Source organism: Notolepis coatsorum (assembly GCF_963971535.1).
Source record: "Notolepis coatsorum genome assembly, chromosome: 19".
Taxonomy (NCBI): Eukaryota; Metazoa; Chordata; class Actinopteri; order Aulopiformes; family Paralepididae; genus Notolepis; species Notolepis coatsorum.
This window is the reverse complement of record NC_140183.1, coordinates 46,436,702-46,457,329: the sequence shown is the minus strand read 5'-3', so window position 1 is coordinate 46,457,329 and position 20,628 is coordinate 46,436,702. Positions and strand designations below refer to the sequence as shown.

General features: G+C 45.1%; 1 protein-coding gene across 1 annotated transcript; it reads right to left on the bottom strand.

The window, feature by feature from the left end:
- Positions 1-1,824: 1,824 nt before the first annotated feature.
- LOC311246748 (lysosomal thioesterase PPT2-like) lies at positions 1,825-18,851 on the bottom strand. Its single transcript, XM_084336977.1, has 8 exons — positions 18,701-18,851; positions 18,090-18,243; positions 17,699-17,794; positions 8,648-8,755; positions 7,417-7,500; positions 6,681-6,765; positions 2,861-2,915; positions 1,825-2,516 (listed from the first exon to the last, which is right to left on the bottom strand). Exons 1-8 carry the CDS (start codon positions 18,788-18,790, stop codon positions 2,373-2,375), a joined length of 816 nt encoding a protein of 271 aa, XP_084193103.1. The 5' UTR covers positions 18,791-18,851; the 3' UTR covers positions 1,825-2,372.
- Positions 18,852-20,628: the final 1,777 nt, after the last annotated feature.

Below are 20,628 nucleotides of genomic sequence, written 5' to 3'. Positions count from 1 at the left end.
GGGACGAGTGAACATTCTAAGCACAACTAAATAAAAAGATCGATTAACTGCAATTAGTTTATCGTGGCAAGCGTATTACAAGGATAATTTGCAAAAGGTAAAAATACAAATGTACGCATTTTTATTCAAAGAGACAAAAGCAGCAGACTCATCAGGAGACGGTAACAGCAAGCACACTTCATTGACATTGACATACATAAATACATTACATTATTTTAAAAAGTATAAAATATAAGACAGGAATGTGCAAAACGGATGATACAACAGCATCTTTGTTTGCATAATCATAATCTTATTATTTATTTATTTAACTTTTTATTTTATTTATTTATTTTAGAATTATTATTATAAAAAACATTTTATGAATACAGAATGCGGGAAAGTATTGTTTTCCCCCCATAAAACATTTATGCAGGTGCAAAATGTATGTTTTAATGATTTGTTTACATCATTCAATTTAAATCAAATTTAAGTTTGTTTACCTACTTCCCATTTCCCCAATGTGGAATGGACCTGATTGGATAAATTCTTGGGACATACGACATGGGATACGTTACACGTTAGAGAGGAATGCCACCCATTTTAAATTCAGATATGTTATGTTTATGTTATTCCTGCCAGTTCTGTGAACATTAGTGAAATGCACCATACTGTATATTTGTAGATCTGGTATGTCATAAATGTCTAGATGTAAGTACTGTCTATTTGTATGTCATATATGTTATGATTAATTGAAAATGGGGGACCCTGATGTAAACAAGACGAAAGTCTTTCTCTGGTCTGCATCCCCTTAACAATTGTGTGTATTGAGCTGTACTGTACTGTACCCATTCTGCAATCTGTTAATACAATTGTCAATCAATCAATCAATCAATCAATCAATCAATCAATCAATCAATCAATCAAACCATTCTCTCCTAAACCCTTGAATTTGTGATGTAACATCTGGGGCTGCTCCATAGACAATGAATAGGGCGCTGATTTTGTGAAGCCATGAAATGTCAAGTAGAGTTCCCAAATTAAGTAAAAATTCTAGTGTTGCTGACATAGGTTGTCGTATATTTATCTAAATAAAACCTGTAAATTAAGAAATAGAAATTATGCACATATATGAAATAGCAAAGAACTAGGTTATTTTCTCTTAGAAAAATAGAGACTCACAGCCATGCCAAATCACCTGTTAGGTTAACCATACATTTGAGTCAACAAGAAGGCTGTTAACTGGCCTCAGTCGAAATGGATCAAAATGACCCATATAAGCATTACAGGAAGGATTAAAATCATCTAGCGGTTGATGGAAAAAGCCACAGGAGAACTCAGTCAAAAAGCTAACAGTGCACCCCTTCAGCCTTCACTTAGCAGTTATAGGAAAGGCCCAGAGTGCCATAAAGATAAGAACAGATCAAATGGCAAACAGATGACACATCTTCCTCCACAACGAACAGGGATGGTGCGCTAAATAACTAACTTTTAAGTCAAGAAGTGATGGCCTGAAGGCCAACATCCGAGTTCTGTTTACTTTAGCTAAGCAGACCAAACAGGCCATTCTGTGATACCCACTGTTAGGTTGAATGGGTACTATATTTCCATCTGTATGAGGGTCGCATTCAGGGACACTTGGGTAAATCATTCTAAAAGGAAACTAGTTCATATCCCCTCTGTAAGGTCACCTTGTAACGCTGTTTCGCAAGACCCAAATCACTGAGAGGGGAGACCTTCTAGCCAATAGGAAAGTAGGCTCTCTGGGGTGACGGCACTGGATGGCGCAAGGGCTGGGGGGGGTTCTCTCTTCTCTATAAAACCTACAGGTTGAATGATGGAGAGAGAGAGAGAGACACGGAGACACCGAGACGCAGAGAGAACGGAGAAGCAGAGACGGAGAACCCACCCCACCAGTTCGAGAATAAGAGACGCCACTAAGAAGCCCTCCGGGAAAAGCTGATTAGAGATAGAAAATAATTGATGCTGTGAACCAGATAATTTAAGCTGTTGGATATTCCAATAAAACAACGTCAGAACCGTTTTCACCCGCAGCGCTGTCTCCGCCTCCACGTGATTTCCAAAGGACCAATCAGATGAATGAACTCTTTATTATAACGTGATACAACAGCAGAGTAAGCAGCTATTCCACTATACATTAGAGAACGATCATATAGCTATAGAATCATTGAGAAGATACATTAAGGTCTTAAATGAAACTTACACCTCATTTGGGTGTAAGAGCTCACACAAACATGTTATGGACCCACAATTTTGGATTCTAATTTGTAACTCACAGACGTGTGGTGTATATAACCAGTGTCATTTGGGATATATCAGAGAAATATTACATTACTGTGGCACTTTGTGTGTGTATGCGTGTATGTGTGTTGTTATATCAGCCACTTCTCTATGCAGTCACTGAACACTGTCTGATTAGAATGCCAGGAAGTGTGCTTCACTCCCGAGTGCACACACATTGAAAGGTCTCCACGTGAAACCAGCGTCTTCAGCCCAAACGTATCTGTGATGTAATACTTTCAGAGAGAGAGAGAGAGAGTACAATTACTTCACACATTGACATGAACACTGTTAATTGCCATTATCCCAAAGTTTCAGGTGTACGTTTATCTTAGAATTCTACTGTTTAAACTCTGTTTACCTGTTGCAGCGTTCGCTAATATCAACAACTGGCTGGAAATCTAATTCATTTTTCATTTATTTTGAATGTTTATGTTGTCAAGTTGAAACAGTCTATGGCTTTAAAATGCCAGTAGCCATTGTTACATCATCATTAGTATGTTCAGTTCTCAAAATTCTAATCTCATATACGGTGAGATTATACACCTAAAAGATTGGTGTTTGGCGTAAAACTACTTACATCCTGATCCCACATCTCCACAATAGTTTCCTTGCTGTCATAGAATCCAAAGTGACTAAGAGAGAGTGAGAGAAACAACACCAGGTCTTAGTACAGGTAGAATGGGTGATTTGAGTGAGACAGAGCTGACACAAGGACTTAGTACAGGTAGAATGAGTGATTTGAGTGAGAGAGAGACAACACAAGGTCTTAGTACAGGTAGAATGAGTTATTTGAGTGAGAGAGAGACAACACAAGGTCTTAGTACAGGTATAATGAGTGATTTGAGTGAGAGAGAGACAACACAAGGTCTTAGTACAGGTATAATGAGTGATTTGAGTGAGAGAGACGACACAAGGTCTTAGTACAGGTAGAATGAGTGATTTGAGTGAGAGAGACGACACAAGGTCTTAGTACAGGTAGAATGAGTGATTTGAGTGAGAGAGACGACACAAGGTCTTAGTACAGGTAGAATGAGTGATTTGAGTGAGAGAGACGACACAAGGTCTTAGTACAGGTATAATGAGTGATTTGAGTGAGAGAGACGACACAAGGTCTTAGTACAGGTAGAATGAGTGATTTGAGTGAGCCGTCCCAAACCTTTGTTCGGTATCCATAGTTCAAAACATGACAGCCTTCTCTTCTGCCTGACACCACAATGCACATTTTAAGGCAAGCCATATCAGACAGTATTAAAGCTGACAGTAGTCTCCTGCTCATGACAGTATCTTCTGCTCGATATTGATGTAGTTATCAGAAAAGTAAACTAATAGTGCTATGTATTTTCTGCATAAGGAAACTATAACTTCATGGCTGTGTTCATCATCGTTTTCCATGGACACAGTGACTTAGACTGCATACATAGTATATATACTTATTTATTCAATATGTTAAGGGAGATGTTTGACAGTGGAACGTCATCCAACCTTCTGCATAGGAGTGTGCATAAGCATGGCCGTAGCCAGCTATGAGGTCACCGAGGTCCGGACCTCGATAACTATTTGTAACTAAAAAATAAAAATTAATAGATTTTTTTTATTTCTTTTGTTTTTTATTTTTTAGTTTGGTCAACGACCGGCCCACTACTAGGCTGGGACAGCGGCCCATTGGTACTGACTGACACTGGGCTGGCCCAATCACATCTCTTACTAAGCACCCCCCGCCAGTCGTGCAGGGTACATGACTGAGAGGGGGGCTGGTACATGACTGAGATGGGGCTGTGGTACATGACTGAGAGGGGGCTGTGGTACATGACTGAGAGGGGGCTGTGGTACATGACTGAGAGGGGGCTGTGGTATATGACTGAGAGGGGCTGTGGTACATGACTGAGAGGGGGCTGGTACATGACTGAGAGGGGGCTGGTATACAGGACCGAGAGGGGGCTGGTACATGACTGAGAGGGGGCTGGTACATGACTGAGAGGGGGCTGGCTGGTACATGACTGAGAGGGGGCTGGTACATGACTGAGAGAGGGCTGGTACATGACTGAGAGGGGGGCTGGTATACATGACTGAGAGCGGGGCTGGTACATGACTGAGATGGGGCTGTGGTACATGACTGAGATGGGGCTGTGGTACATGACTGATATGGGGCTGTGGTACATGACTGAGAGGGGGCTGTGGTACATGACTGAGAGGGGGCTGTGGTACATGACTGAGAGGGGGCTGGTACATGACTGAGAGGGGGCTGGTATACAGGACTGAGAGGGGGCTGGTATACATGACTGAGAGGAGGCTGGTACATGACTGAGAGGGGGCTGGTACATGACTCAGATGGGGCTGTGGTACATGACTGAGAGGGGGCTGGTAGATGACTGAGAGGGGGCTGGTATACATGACTGAGAGGGGAGGGGGCTGGTACATGACTGGGAGGGGGCTGGTACATGACTCAGATGGGGCTGTGGTACATGACTGAGAGGGGGCTGTGGTACATGACTGAGAGGGGGCTGTGGTACATGACTGAGAGGGGGCTGGTAGATGACTGAGAGGGGGCTGGTATACATGACTGAGAGGGGGCTGGTACATGACTGAGAGGGGGCTGGTACCATGTATTGTGCTCATTGTAGGTCAAACCATTAAAAAGTTAATTTCCACGGCAGCCATTTTGGATTTTGGTCTCACAAATTCCCCCCGCCTTTAAAAAAAATACACCCCGGCTAAATTAGTTTATCAACTCTCCTAGATGACAAATCCATTGAGAAACGAAGTGCCACAGATGACCCAACTACTAGGTCCATATCGTATCATCATAATATTATTTTTTAAATCATTAGGATAAGGGTTCCCTTGATAAAGATGCATGAAAAGGCTGTATAATATACAACACCTGTAGCTCAACTGCAAAAACTGCTTTTTTTATTTTATTAGATTTATTTGGAAATTAAAAACACATCATAAATACAAATGATCTTGACCAATTTGTATTCCTGAGGATATCACCCAAAAGCATTCATTAAAACACTTATTTCCAAGGTGGTCCTCGATGGAAGACATAAAAACACAGCACATATAGCCTACTCAACTGCTAATTTTTCCTCAACTGCAAAAATGTATGCCAACTTATGTATTAGCCTACAGGGAAAAACACATTCACAACAGGCAGCAAAGTTTATTTTCAGCCAAGTATGGTAATAAGGTAACTATTAGGATATATATGGTATGGATTACTTACTCTTAATAATAATTTATTACTATCTGTGGTAGCTCTAGTCTCCACCTACACAAATTGTTTTGTGCTGTCCATTGATCATGCACCTTCACGTGGTAGGCACATTAACTGTAGGTCAAACTCCCCAAACAAACAAGCACACCATTGATTTAATTGCCATATAAATCACATACAAAGATATAACTATTACTCCTCTCTGAACATGAATATAAAACAAGAAGGTGATCTATTAACTGTGTAAACCTTATGCAATATTCATCATTGATATTTGAATACTTGAAATCTGTATGAACTGAGTAGTTAGTATCAAATGAAATAAGATGGAACAGCTCATGCATTCATTGAATAAACAACTATTTGCTCATTACCAGTATGGTATTGTTTAAATTGTACAGCTTTTTGCACATCTTTGTCAGGGAATTCCAACAATTCTGGACCTGAATGTACCAGTTAATTGTAATCATCTCTCTCTCCTTATGTCTAGTCAAGCCAGGTTGTGGAGGAGAGAGACAGGGATGAACAGGCTATAGACTACTTTGCCCATCCTGAGACTGCTATGATGCAGGTGTTTTTACATCACCACCCAAAACAAGATTCAGCCAAGAGCGAGGGAGTACACTGGTCCACTTGTCCATGGCACTTACTACCCAGCTTTGTAGTGGGTTGGGGGAATAGTACAGTAGGTACGCATATTTAAGGGGACCGCAAGGATGGTGTACTGGTGGGTGGTGTCCGACCGATTATAGTGGGCCGGTCTGGGCCAAAAAAATAAATGGACCTCCCTAATTTCTAAACCCTGGCTACGGCCCTGTGCATACGCCTGTAGAGCAGAGGTGGAAAGAGTACTGATATACATTACTGAAGTGCAAGTACTGTTATCTCAGTCAAATTGTACTTAAGTAGGAGTAAGAGTTGTTGTCTTGAAAATTACTTATGTAAAAGTAAGAGTAGCAATTCAAAAAAGCATTGTGTTTTCGAATATTTGTATGTTCCCATATCGGACCTGTAAAAAGTACTCCTCCTACTGGCTTGGTGAAGTAAATACTGCAGTGACTAGAGTAAAAATGTAATTAGTTACTTTCCACCTCTGCTATAGAGTTACCACACACAACTGTAAAGTTCATCATAAGATGAAATCAACAAAGTTGCCATGATATACAGTAACCTTCCACACCTGGATTGCCACGGTGTAATGACGCCATCATCCGGTCCTCCAATCAGCACAAGCTTCTTCAAGCGCAGGAAGTTCTTCCTCCAGGCTAGGGAGGATAGAGAGACAAGCGTTTATTTTCGGTGAATGTATAGCCCACGGTTAAAAAACAAGTCGGTCCTGACTTTTTAGTATACTGTATCTGATAATGCCTGGGATTTTTCATTCCCAGTTTAAGATAGCAATGAAGGGGGGCGGCTAGGTGGTGCAGTGGGCAAGGCGCTCACCACCAATGCAGGAGACGCTGGGTTCGAGCCCAGCTCTCCGCATTGCTATCAGCTTGGCTGGTCGTTCATACTAATACATTTGGCAGTATTAGGGGGTGGGAAGCTGATGGGTGGGGATCGGACGTTGTGGACAGCGACTCCTACAGGTCGGTTGGTGCGCCTGCGCAGTAGAATCAGGAAGCGACGGGGGCGGCGTCCCTCCAAAGCGCAGACCCCCGACGCTGAAATATCGCGCTGTGCAGGTGAAAAGATGTGACGGCTGCTACCTCGAGTACCGGAGGGGACACGTGCAATGTATGGCTTCGTCCACATTACAGCCGGTTTGTGGGAGGCATGGCCTAACAGCGTTTGAGACAGGGGAGGGTAGAATTGGACGATACGAAATTGGGATGGGAGAAAAATAGAAAATGGGAGAAAAAGTTGATCAAAAAATAAAAAATAAAGATAGCAATGAAGGGAATTCACGTCAGTACCTTTCAATTGACTGTGAGGCTTATCACCGTTCAGGAGGTCCAGGAAGCTGCTGCTGTGCAGGTAGCGATCTATATGGTGAGGGTCTGGTAGGAAAATGTCAGTGGTGGAAAATAACTAAGTATTTTTACTCAAGTACTGTACTTAAGTACAATTTCCAGCTACTTGTACTTTACGTGAATTACAATTTTAGGGAACTTTATACTTTTACTCTACTACATTTCAAAGGAAATATTGTACTTTTCACTCCACTACATGTATCTGAAGCCATCAGTTACTAGTTACTTTGAATAAAAGGATTTTGCATAGAAAACATGGCAAAAATGCATGAAGATTATATACATTACTTTCACATTTGAAGCCTGTCAACTTCAAGAGGACGAAATCAGAGCAGCACAACTGGACCACATACCACTTTAACATAACCTATAGAGGTCAATGGGTCGTGCACTGTATTTATCTAGTCTGAACCCAATTTATCTGGGTATTTCTACTTTCACTTAAGTAAAGGAATACATCACATATGGTGTTTGGTCGACAATCGAAGGTGCCTAATAATAGTTTAAAGTTTTGTTCTATTTGTCACATATAAAGTGCATGTACATTACAGTGAAATGCTTGGTTCTGTATGAGCCCCCTGAGAATGTGCTTCATACAGTAAAAAAAAGTTTAAAGAATAACGTCCAAACACTATACAAAATATACAATATACAATATACAAACTAAAGTACAACCTAAAGTACAAAATTAAGTACAAAATGCAAACAATGTGGTACAAAATGCTAAATGAGGTATGGATGTAGTGCAAATGCTTTTGTAATAAATAGATAAAATATGGTATTGTGTTAAAAGTGTCTGAAGTGAATACCACGAGTGCATACATTTTAGCACGGGTGGTCCAACTGGAAGAACCTCTAACCCTACCAGTTCCATCCGAGTGACACATTAACACTTTCACTACCACACTACCAAAGGGTTAACCCTTTCACTGCGACAATACAGAAGGTTAACCCTTTCACTGCCACATGACAAAGGGTTAACCCTTTCACAACCACACTACAGAAGGTTAACCCTTTCACTACCACACTACAGACGGTTGGTAGTGAAAGGGTTAACCTTCTGTCGTGTGGTAGTGAAAGGGTTACATTTTTATTCAGCTTTAACAGTCAAACATGGTGCAGGACTAAAATCTGAAGGCTCCTTTAATTACTCCCCGTTCCCTCCCAGTCGTACCTTTCCAGTAGTCGCAAATAGAAAATCTCTGTCCAAATCTGTTGTAGCAAAAAATAAACACTTTCTTTCTGAAACTCCCCGGAAAAGTCTTTTTGAGGTAGGACGAGTCTGTGGGCAGATAAATGGTACATTCAGTTATGTGTTGTATGGCAAAAGAGGAACCATGCATATTATATTATTGTTCAGCTTTATTTTTTGTTCCTTTTATCGTCTGCACCATACATACAATATAATTATACATGTATGACCTAGTTATCTGTTTATCAGGATAAACAGCTCAATGCAACAGCTGCTCTTCCTGGGGTCCACACAAACATTACATTGTACTGCATTGTTGCATTACATTACATTACTTATGGACTGAACAATCAATACAGTCCACAGAGAAATTGGAAAAGAAAAAGAAAAGCTGTCCTGTCTCTGTCAAGCATTTTATTATTATTTACATTTATAAAAATTGTTTAGTTGATGGCGAGGATAGAGATAATTCAGTAGTTGTACTTTAAAGGTTAGTTTGAGAGGGGAGCTCCAGTAGCTCACCGCGTACCTCGAACGCTATTTCGGCGTCGGGGACAACCGTGCGCGTCACGGATCTGGGGTACACGAGTTCGACTCCCGGACTCGCCGTATTTTCTCAGAGTGTCTTTCCCCCGATCTATACCCCATTCAACCTGTCTCTGTCGGTCATACTTGACCAGAAAAAGCGATAAACGCTAAAAGAAACCAGCTGACTGGTCAAAGTTAAAAAAATAAAAAAAATGTTAGTTTGAGTGATATTCTCGAACATTTTCATATAAAAACAAATGTCTATTTTGCCGCTCTATATCACCAATTGATATAGCACAATAGTGGTTCTACCTATAACCAGTTAATTAATGTTTTCACATGTCTTTTTTGGCTGTTATATACTCGTACTGGCCAATCGCGTCTCGCTCTTCGCCATTGAGATATACCTCATCTCCGGTACCTACTGTACTTCATTAACGAAACAAAGCACCCATGCACTTGACCAGGCAGGGTCACACTCGCCCTTCCTCTTTTTTCGTTTTCCATCATGGACGTGCATTTCATCCCATGTAACTAGTGTTATGAAATGCAGAGAGAAATTGAACAATGTTGGGTTTTCGCCGGAGATTTGCCAGCCCCTGGAATCTTCTCGGCATGTTCCAACGGCATGTCGGATCTGTCCTGGGGTTTCCTCGTCTTTTGACAGCAGATCGAGGGACGTCGCGCGATGTTTAGCTATCGGGCTAACTCGCGCTCAGGTAGGCTCTGTGCCATCAGGCATTAATGCTGGTGTTAGTAATACTGCTTGTTGTCCTGTGAGACAACCGAGTTGTGTATTGGCGCAAGGGGCAGGATATCTGGGTAAACGTGACTCTGAGTTGGACGTTTTGCCGGCTATCCTGTTGCGCGCTGCTAATGCCAATGCTGTAATGCTGGGTCACTGTTCCACTGTTCCCCGCTGTGGGATGTCACCGCTTTTCCCTCCTCTTAACCGGTTCATTGATGAAGGTCAGTCGGTAGCTAATGTGGGGGGTTTTGCTGAGACTTATTTACCCTTTTTACGGGTAAATGTGCTGACAACAGGGCGCAAGGCAGTTGTGCCTTGGCTTGAGAGCCAGGTAGCATCGATCCTTTGCCCTGGCGGGGTTGAACGGTGTCCCACCCGGATGCCGACGCTTGAGAGCAAGTCGGCCGGGCAGGTGGCAGTATGGACTGATGATGTTTATACTGCCATAGGATGGAATTTACATGCGACCAGTGTCGTGGCTCAGCTGATTGTTTTTCTGTCCACATTGGCGTCGGGTAGTGGGGCTGCAGGGCCAGCCGACGCTGAAAACATTGTGCGTGTTTTTGGGGTTATAGAAATCTTGAATCAGTCACAAGCTATAACCGCAGGGAGGATCAGGATGCTATCAACACTTATTAATAGGCATCTCTGGTTGGAGCAGTCTTCCCTTGGGGAGGAGGAAAGGTTTCTTCTCCTTAAGGCTCCTCTTTCCGCGGAAGGACTTTTTTGTCGTTCTGCGGAAACGCGGGCGGTATTTGACCTGGGCCCCACACCGCCTCACGCCATGCAGCCAGAGATGAGAGCACGGCCTCGTCAGCGACTATGGCGAGGCCCTCGACCAGCAGCCATGTTTCCCCCGCCTGAGGTACCCTGGGCTCTACGTCAATAGGTGTCCACAAGGCCGACAGCCTTGGCGGCCGAGGGATCGGCTACATTGGATGAGCACAGCCTAAGAAACCGTCGCCGTCCTGCTGTGTGCAGCCCGCTCTCCGATCACTCCCTCCCCCAACACCCGCGGAAAAGGGGCTCTGATTTGTTTCATTTGGCTGCGGGCCGGGGGTCTTCATTGAAGCGCATGTGGCCCCACGTTTCGCTTCTCATGGGGACAGGGGCTGACACCCAGTTGATGGCTGAGCCTGGGTCTGTCCGTGAGAATGTTGTGCTGTCACGCGGCTCCCTCACCACGCGTTTTGCATCTGCGTTTGGGGAGCCTGGTGTTACGTCTGTCACCTTTAAAGGTTGTCAGCAGGGGGACTCGAGGCCTCTTCGGAAGAATGCTCAGCGCGGGTTTCCCCGACCTCGCCTTCGCCAGGCCGGGTATCACGTTAGTGTCTCCCACTCCGGAGAGCCCGGTAGTGGTCTGGCAGGCGCTCGTGATTTGGGTGGTAGTAATATCACTGCAGGGCTACGGTGTGTAGGAACCCATGGGGTCCTCACACCTTGCATGTCCAGCTGCAGAACAGCCCCTCAGCGGTCCATGCTGGAGGGGTGTTCAGTGGGGGAGCTCTTGTCACCTGGTATGATGTCAGCTTCTCCCGTATCAAACGGCCCTTTCTGTCGGGGTCCCCCCTTGGGTGCGATTGCCTCGTGGGTTGTATCAGGGACCGATGTCCCGACTCCACGAAACACCCTGCCCGCACGGTTAGCGGGTCCAGAGTTGGCTACGCACAGCGGGTGGGACCGGGCCGCCTATCTACAGTTCCTTGCGGGCCAGCGCCAAATGGCGGTGGGTGCGCTTTGGGACTATCATCACAGCAGTGCCATATGTCGAAGTGGATGGAGTTAATGTTGAGGCGGGGGCTTGTCTTGCAATTCGCACAAGCCCACCCTCCGTTTTCAGGTTTGGTGCAGACCCTGTTGTCAGGGTCGGCAGCAGTGACAGCTCTGGCCGACGAGATCGTGGTCGTGGTCCCATGGGAGGACGCGATGTCGGGCGTCTACTCCTAGTATTTTGTGGTGCCCAAAAAAACGGGAGGTGTCAGACCTATACTGGATCTGTCCGCGTTCAATCGTCTGATTGTGGCGAGACGGTTCAGAATGTTGACCGTCAAACACCTGTTAAACGCTGTCAGGGTGGGGGACTGGTTCACCTCCATAGACCTGAAGGATGCGTATTTTCACATCCCGATTTTCCCTCCTCACAGGAAGTTCCTTCGGTTCCTGTTTCAGGGCGTGGTGTACGAATACCAGAGGTTGCCGTTCGGCTACTCTCTGGCCCCCCGCACATTCACCAAGTGCGTAGAGACCGCGCTTGGTCAGGGGATACGAATTATTTTCTATCTTGACGACATTCTGCTCCTCAGCCGGAGGAGGAGGTCGCCAGGTCTCATACCAGGCTGGTGGTGGAATTCCTCACCAAGCTGGGTTTTGCTGTGAACTGGAAGAAGAGTACGCCTCTTCCCAGTCAACAGGTGGAGTACTTGGGCTTGGTTTTAAGCTCAAGGCCCATGAGGGCAACCCTCTCGGAGCAGCGGCGAGTGTCTATCCTCGGCGTGCTCAGGGGTCTCCGTCCTGGCGGGACGGTTACGGCGCTGTATGTGATGCGCCTGCTCGGTATGATGGCATCTGCTCACTCTGTGGTCCCTCTTGGCCTCCTCTTCATGAGGAGGATACAGAGGTGGGTTTCCAGTATGAAAATAGACCCGGTGAGAGACAAGTGGTAACGTTTGAAGGTTCCCTTGTCAATACGGGGAGATCTTGCCTACTGGAGGAGGCCTGGTACCCTCACCAGCGGGGTCCCCATGGGCAGCAGGCGGTCACACGTCACGGTCTTCACCGACGCCTCCCTCACGGGATGGGGGGAGACGTGTCGGACCATTGCAGTAGGGGGCAGCTGGACGGTTCATGCTGCCCGGTCTGCTATGCACATCAATGTGTTGGAATTGAAGGCGGTCCTCCTGGTCCTCGAACGGCTCGGCCCCTTGGTGAGGGGCGTGCACGTGCTGGTCAGGACGGACAGCACGATGGCAGCGGCGTATATCAACAGACAGGGTGGAGTACGTTCCATCCGTCTGCACCGGGTGGCGTTCGAGCTTTGGCTATGGGCGTCTCGCAATCTGCGCAGCCTGACGGCACTCCACATCCCTGGCAGGGAGAATGTGGGCGCAGATGTGATGTTGCAGGGCGGTCTTCGTCACGACGAGTGGGGTCTATGTCCAGACATAGTCAGACAGGTCTGGGACCGCTTCGGGGAATCTTCGGTGGATCTGTTTGCGAGCAGACAGTCTCACCAGTGCCGCTTGTGGTTCTCCTCTACGGCTCACCAAACTATTCTCAATAAACTCCAATATGTTCAAAACTCTGCTGCCCGCATGCTCACCTCCACCCGTCGCTCTGATCACATCACCCCTGTCCTCCACGACCTCCACTGGCTTAAAAATCAAATACAGGATACATTTTAAAATACTACTCATCACATTTAAAGCCCTCAACAACCTTGCCTCCATCCTCCACCGTCACACGCCCACCCCTCGCCTTAGGTCTGCAGATGCCAACCTCCTAACACCTCCCACGACCAAGCTCCGGACCTGGGGCAACAGGGCCTTTGCTGCTGCTGCCCCCTCCCTCTGGAATGCCCTCCCCAGCCATATCCGTGATGCAAACACCCTGACATCTTTTAAATCAGTCCTCAAAACTCACCTTTTCAATCTTGCTTTTGACCTCTAATTCTGTCGGTTTTATTTAATTTTTGTCATGTATTATTTTTGTTCTGTTTTGTTCTGTTTTTTGTTTTGCCATAGTTTGTCTCTCCTGCCCATGTAAAGCGTCTTTGAGCACCTGGAAAAGCGCTATATAAAATAGATGTATTATTATTATTATCCATGGCCGCCCGGGATTCTGTATGCTTTTCCCCCCATACATCTGATAAGTCAGTTGTTGGAGCAGGTACGTCAGGAGCGCAGGACCTTGATCCTGGTCGCGCCGGACCGGGGCACAGCTGTGTGGTTCCCGGTCCTGATCCAGCTCTTGGTAGCCCCGCCATGGCCTGTTCCTTGGTCATCGGGGGCCCTCTCTCAGGCGCACGGGTCTCTGTGTCAGTTCCCTGTGCTGGGCCAGCCTCTGATGGTTTGGCTGGTGAGAGGGTGAGTCTGGAGAGGATGGACCCTTCTGTGGTCGACACCATCCGGAACATGCATGCTCCCTCCACTATCGCGGTTTACGCGGGTAGGTGGCGTATTTTCCAAGAGTGGTGTAAGGTGGGAACCGGTGTCCTGCCCCCTGGACGCTGTCCTTTCCTTCCTTCAGTCTATTTTGGATAGACTGTCGGCTGCTGCGGCTATATCCTCTTGTCATGAGGGGTTTGAGGGCATTACGTTGTTCAGCCACCCTCTTGTGAAGCGTTTCCTGCTTGGCGCTCGGCGCCTTAAGCCGGTGGAACGTTCTCTGTCTCCGAGTTGGGACCTCCAACTGGTCCTCGGCCGGTTGTCCGAGGCCCCGTTTGAGCCTCTTGAGCAGGCGTCTTTGGAACAGCTGTCTTTCAAGACTGCGTTCCTGCTGGCCATCACCTCCGCTAAGCACGTGGGTGAGCTTTGTGCTCTCTCGGTGCGGCCTGAGTGCTTGTCTATTCGTGTCAATAGCGGTGCGACTCTGAGGCCTAATCCAGTCTTCGTGCCAAAAATATCCGGAGTTCTTTTCGCTCCAGGGATATTGTGGTTCAGACGTTTCATCCGTCTCCTCGCGCTGGTGAGTTAGAGGCGCGCCTTCACCTGTCGTGTCCAGTCCGGGCTTTGGGGGTTTACCTCAGCCGGACTCAGGACCTCAGGGCTACCGATCAGCTCTTTGTTTGTTACGGTGGCTCTCGCGCTGGTAAGGCACTGTCGAAACAGTGCCTGTCACATTGGTTGTGCGAGGGCATTGCCCTTTGCTACACGTTGGCTGGGCTGGCCCCCCCTGGGGGTGTCAGGTCGGACTCCACTCGTGGGGTGGCGGCCTCTGCCGCCTTGTTAGGGGGGGCCTCGGTGGAGGACATCTGTGCTGCGGCCTCCTGGTCCTCCCCGGGTCCCTTCGTTAGGGTTTACCTCATGGACATGACTGGGGGTTTTGTTTCCCAGGCGGTTCTGAGGTCTGGGACCTCCCCTGCGTCCAGCCCTTCGGTGGGTTAGCAGGGGTGTGTGGGTGTGTGCCACGAGGTGCTGTGTCACACGTGGTCCCGCCTGTGCTGTGCGTTTTTAGGGGTCTCTAGTTCCCTCTTTTTCGCACTTTGGTGGAGTTGACTGCCGCCCCCTCTTCACTAGGAAGGGGGGGTGACGGGACTCCCCTCCCCCCTGGTGGTAGGGCTTGCGGGTCCTCAGGGGGTACATTTGTCGGGCCACGCGTCTGCTCTGCCCCATATCTCAATGGCGAAGAGCGAGACGCAATTGGCCAGTACAAGTATATAACGATTTATATGAGTACTGGCTGAGCGGCTCGCTCTTAGCGCGCCCTGAGGTCCCTTAGTGGGGTTTTTCTTGATGGAAAACTTTTCCCGAGGAAGGGCGAGTGTGACCATGCCTGGTGCCTTATAGGGGTACACTGGGGCGGGGCCTGGTCAAGTGCATGGGTGCTTTGTTTCGTTAATGAAGTACAGTAGGTACTGGAGATGAGGTATATCTCAATGGCGAAGAGCGAGACGCTCAGCCAGTACTCATATAACTAGGTTATATACATAACCTATCGTTCTAAACACTGGTGTCTGGTAGGACATTCCTGGGGAAATCATCCGGCACACAGGAAGTGATACTTTTATGTCACCAGCAGCAACAGCCGTTTTTTGGGAATGACTAGAAGAGGAACTCATTAGTGATCATGAACTTTTGCAAAAATGCAAAAGCTAGAATCATTGCTTATTACCTATAGATGTTGCCAAAATAAACTAAAATAAGGATCCTGTGGATTACCACTTTAAGTAATAAGTGCGGGTATGGAAGGGGAAATAAAATTGCCCTGGATGGCATGGGGTATGTATATAGACCAGCTGTATACATTTTAAAGTTATGTTGTTTTTTTACATAGTGATGTTCCTCATAGTGATGTTCCTCATAAAGATTAAGACTGAGGCTGGACATGTCTTCTTCTACTCTGAGCCAGTTGAATCTGCTGTGAATTTGGTTGATGTTTGTTCCTGGCATGCTGCTTTATTCTAGACCAGTTGAAGTTGACTTAAGTCTTTCATTGTTGCACTTGACCATTATAACCTAGCAATAGTCCTGATGAGACGGGACCGGAGCTTGATTTGCTGACTGCGTATCCTGTCATCAGTACTCTGCTTCACACTCATACATTTACATATTCACACTCTGCTGCACAGTCCAACCACAGTCTTCAACTGTTGGCTACTGAGCAGCTCCATTCCAGCAGTTGGGGGTTAAGTTAACTGCCAGTACATAAGCGTCTGTCACAATGTGTGTTACATTAACACACCCTTCCTAGACTATATATATTAGTACATATACTCAAAACTGTGAGCATCTGCCATGACATTCATATTTCAACAATACTGCACAATTGCACAGCCCTGTTACTGTTCTATTCTTTTAGTGTATATATTCTACGACATCCTGCACAATTGTAGAGCCCTGTCCTATATTATATTCTGTTGTATTTCTATTCTAATTTAGTTTATAAATTCCATTTTATTTTATTCTACTTTAATGTTGATGCACCAAATTACCAAGACAAATTCCTTGTATGTGCAAGCTTACTTGGCAATAATTCTGATTCTGGTAAGAAGACCATTGTACAATCAACAATTATGTCTGCACTGCATTTTATCACTGGAGATGCATTTCTCACTCACCATTGTATTTTATATGTGAAGGTGGGATGGCCTTCTTTAACTAAGAGAAGAGATATGCACTGCGTCATTTATCTATAAGGCTCTGCTTATGAAACTTCCCCAATATCTCTGCTCTTTGATTGCTTTTAAGCACAGCACATACCGTATGATACTACAAGATTACTTAGCTTTAGATACACCACATGTAAAAACTGAGCTTGGCAAAGTTGGATTTAAATATTGTGCCCCGTACAAATGAAATTAACTACAGAAAACCTTGAAGTTAGAACATTTAATTTCGTTTGAAGATTTGAACATTTTGAACTCTGATATTTTAGATGTTGTTTGTACTCCTTTCATTTGATGTACATGTTTGTTGGTGTTCCACTGAATTCTTGTCAGAACTACGTGTTTGTCCTTGTCTTGTTTTTTTCTTCTTGTTTTTTTTCTATTGTAAACAGGTCGCTGATGAAAAAGAGATCTCTGTTTGATTGATTGAAAATGTTATTAACAGATTGCAAAATGGGTATAAATACAGTACAGCTCAATACACACAATTGTTAAGGGGATGCAGACCAGAGAAAGACTTTCGTCTTGTTTACATCAGGGTCCCCCATTTTCAATTCATCATAATGTCTAATAGTCCCATGTCAACATGGGTGTATAGCTTAGCACAAATGAATGGAAGCGGATACAGACCACTAGCCTAGCTGTTAGCCAAAAACACTTATCCCAGAGTTTTAAGATAGGCTAGTGGTCCATATCCACTTCCATTCATTTGTGCTAAGCTAGGCTAGCTTGCAGCCAGATAGCTTTCTACTGAATGCACTAAGTGCATTTCCCATGTTGGCATGTTCCTTTAAGATGTCTCAAATTTTAAGTATGTCCCAAGACGTCGCAAGTAATATAAATATCATCTTCAGGTGTCTTGAGATAGGGAGTTGATGGCTGGGTATCTATGAGATGGGCCTGTTTTGGGACATAAGAGTGGAATGTGGCAAACCTCCGTACTGGCCGGCCAGCGGTGAGGACAGAGAGATGAAGGTGTGGACGTTGTGGTCCGGAATGGTAGAGAGTAGAGCTCGACATATCAGGCCTCCTGTGAAGAGAGAGAAGAAGGCAGCCCGGAGTCACAACGTGAAGCGAGAACTCTGCTCAATACAACTATTTGATAAGGTTACACAGCTATCTTGTTATGCAGAAAATGTTTATTCTTTGTACTTTATTGTTTATTGGATCCCCATTAGCGGCCACAATGTGGAAGTAATACCCTCCTGTTCCTGTTATCTTTTTGTTGAGCCTGTGTGTGTGTGTGTGTGTGTGTGTGTGTGTGTGTGTGTGTGTGTGTGTGTATGTGTGCACTGCATGCGTGTACATGTGTGCGAGTGAGAGACCTTGTGAGAAGCAAATAAAATGTACGCCATCAGGTGAATTCTTCATGATTGGGTAGATGGCTTTCTTGAAACCCAGAACCTGTTTCCACATTGGCTTCAGGCTGGCTAGATCATTATACAGATCGATCACTGACACATTAGTGCCCGGGTGGACCTGTCAAAAGATTGTAATTAAAGAAAATAATAGAAAGTGATGAAAACATAATCCAGAATGTACCTCTTCACAGTTCAAAGAGTTATCGTATCACAACAGTTACAACCTGTGATAACGTGTAATCTTGTTAATTACAAAGGTGTTTTCATGTTGAGGAATAGAGAGTGATACTAGAAATCAAAATAATTTATCTACATATCCCATTTTCACTTCACTTGATAAAGCTGCCATTCAATTTCAGTTCACACATTTGTGGTGTAGCCACTTTAAAAAATATATATAAAAAGGTTTTGACAAGTTGTGAGTACCTATCTCATTACATTTGCATTACATTTATTTAAAAAAAATCCAAAGAAAGGCCTCAACAAAATATTTATAAATATATCTAATGCATGCATTCGTGTATTCATTCATATTACGTGCCTACACAAATGAAAAGTTCGATTTTGAAATGTACCTTGGTTATGAAATAAGCCAACGTTGTGAATTGCTTTGGGCCATCAAAGAGGCCGTGCACAATGATGACCGGTTTGTATCCCTCCGTCATATAAACACCACACAGAAACAGCAGCAGTAGCCAAGGCAGTCCTCTGTTGTCCCACGACGTCCCCATCTCTTCACGTGGGTCAGGAGCAACTGTCGCTCATCCGTTTATGTGCAGTAGGCTACGGTGCACCGCGGGGGAGGCGAAGGTTACCTCCTCAAATCTGCGTGTTGAGCAGATAATCTTGAGTACAATGTGTTACTTCCTTCTTCCCCATCAATAGCTGAGACAGCTCTATTTTTTTGTGTGTTTTTTTAATTTGATCATTCTACTAAAACAATGTTACAGCCTATAATAATAAAAAATTATAGCGGCTACGTGGCGCAGTGGGCAAGGCGCTCGCAAACGAATGCTGGAGACTAGGCTCGAACAGGATGCCTCCTGTTCGAGCCCCGCTCTCCACGTTGCTTTCAGTTTAGCTGGTCGTCCACAGTAATACACATTGGCCGTATTACGGGGAGGGAAACTGAAGGGTGGGGATCGGGCGTTGTGGACAGCGACTCCTACAGGTCGGTTGGTGCGCCTGCGCAGTAGAATCAAGAAGCGACGGGGGCGGGGCCCCTCAAAAGCCCAGACCCCCGACGCTGAAAGATCGAGCCGTGCAGGTGAAAAGATGAGACGGCTGTTACCTCGAGTATCGGAGGGGACTCGTGCTTATGTATGACTTAGTCCACATTGCAGCTGGCTTGTGGGAGGCAAGAAACAACGTTCAAAAAGACAGGGGAGGGTTGAATTGGACGATATGAAAATTGGGATGGGAGAAAAAGTGGATCAAAAAAAATAATTTAAAATTATAATAATGTATTATGTATGGCTGTCTACATTTAGGATAAAGCACCACATAAAAGGTTTTGTGGGCAGTGTTGGGGAGAATCTTATAATGAACTATATAATTAAACTAGTCGTTTTCTAGGAAATGCAATGCTATGATCCCACAGCCTGGAAGAAAATGTTTACATTAATTTGAAATGTTTAGGTAGTGAGAGTGGTTAAGGTTAGGCATAGGTTTATAAACAACGTTTAAGGTTAAAATTATATGATGACTTTCGTCTTTGCAGCTTGGACAAAAACTGACAACCCCCAATAAAACGCAGATGACCTCATGTGATCTAGCACCAACCATTGACCAACCCCATGCACCCTCCACTTTGGAAAGTGGTGATTTGGGGCATACAGGCCTACCTGTAAGAAATAGTTATAATGTTGTGATCATTGAATATAAAGGTTTGAGGACTCGTGTCAATTGAAAATTGGATGGCAGGCATTAGACTTGTTTCCTGATACAGATGAAAAGCCAGTCAAGAAGAAAAGAGAACGACGTTCATCAGGGCTTTTCCAGTTCAATTCAAATGCAGTGTAACGTTAAACTAAGCATCCCAAAATACATCAAAATTATCAAATTATTTATACTCAAAACTGTTTCTTACACTCAAGCACACAATGGGGTCATGACAATGACATCAAACAATGCATAGTAATGATTCAGCATGGAAACAGAAATACTGAATTAACTGGATTTGCAGTACTGATGCTGCAGTAATACTAATTCCGCAATACTGACACGTGGTATGTTTACAATACATCCCTCTCTCCAATGAAATCTTTAACTTAAAAAGGTCCACTGTCTTATAAATGGCCTTTTCCGGTGTTTAGCATTGTTTTCTAGCAATGGGGGTTTGTATCAATGGGGTCTGTGTCTCTAATTCTCATTTTGGCGGATTGCTCCAATTCAGTTGAGACAATATCCTCCCCCAGTGAACTAAGCCATTCTGATTTGACTCGCTATCCTACGTAGCAAGGAGCTGATCTGCATAAATAACGCTCCTCTATGGTTGTAGCGC

Coding starts and splice junctions, on each gene's coding strand:
- LOC311246748 (XM_084336977.1), bottom strand. CDS start 18,790: ATGACGGAGGGATACAAACCGGTCATCATTGTGCACGGCCTCTTTGAT. Junction 8,756..17,698: donor GCTGGCCGGCCAGTACGGAG/GTTTGCCACATT, acceptor ATCTGCCCACAG/ACTCGTCCTACCTCAAAAAG. Junction 7,501..8,647: donor TATTTGCGACTACTGGAAAG/GTACGACTGGGA, acceptor TTTTCCTACCAG/ACCCTCACCATATAGATCGC.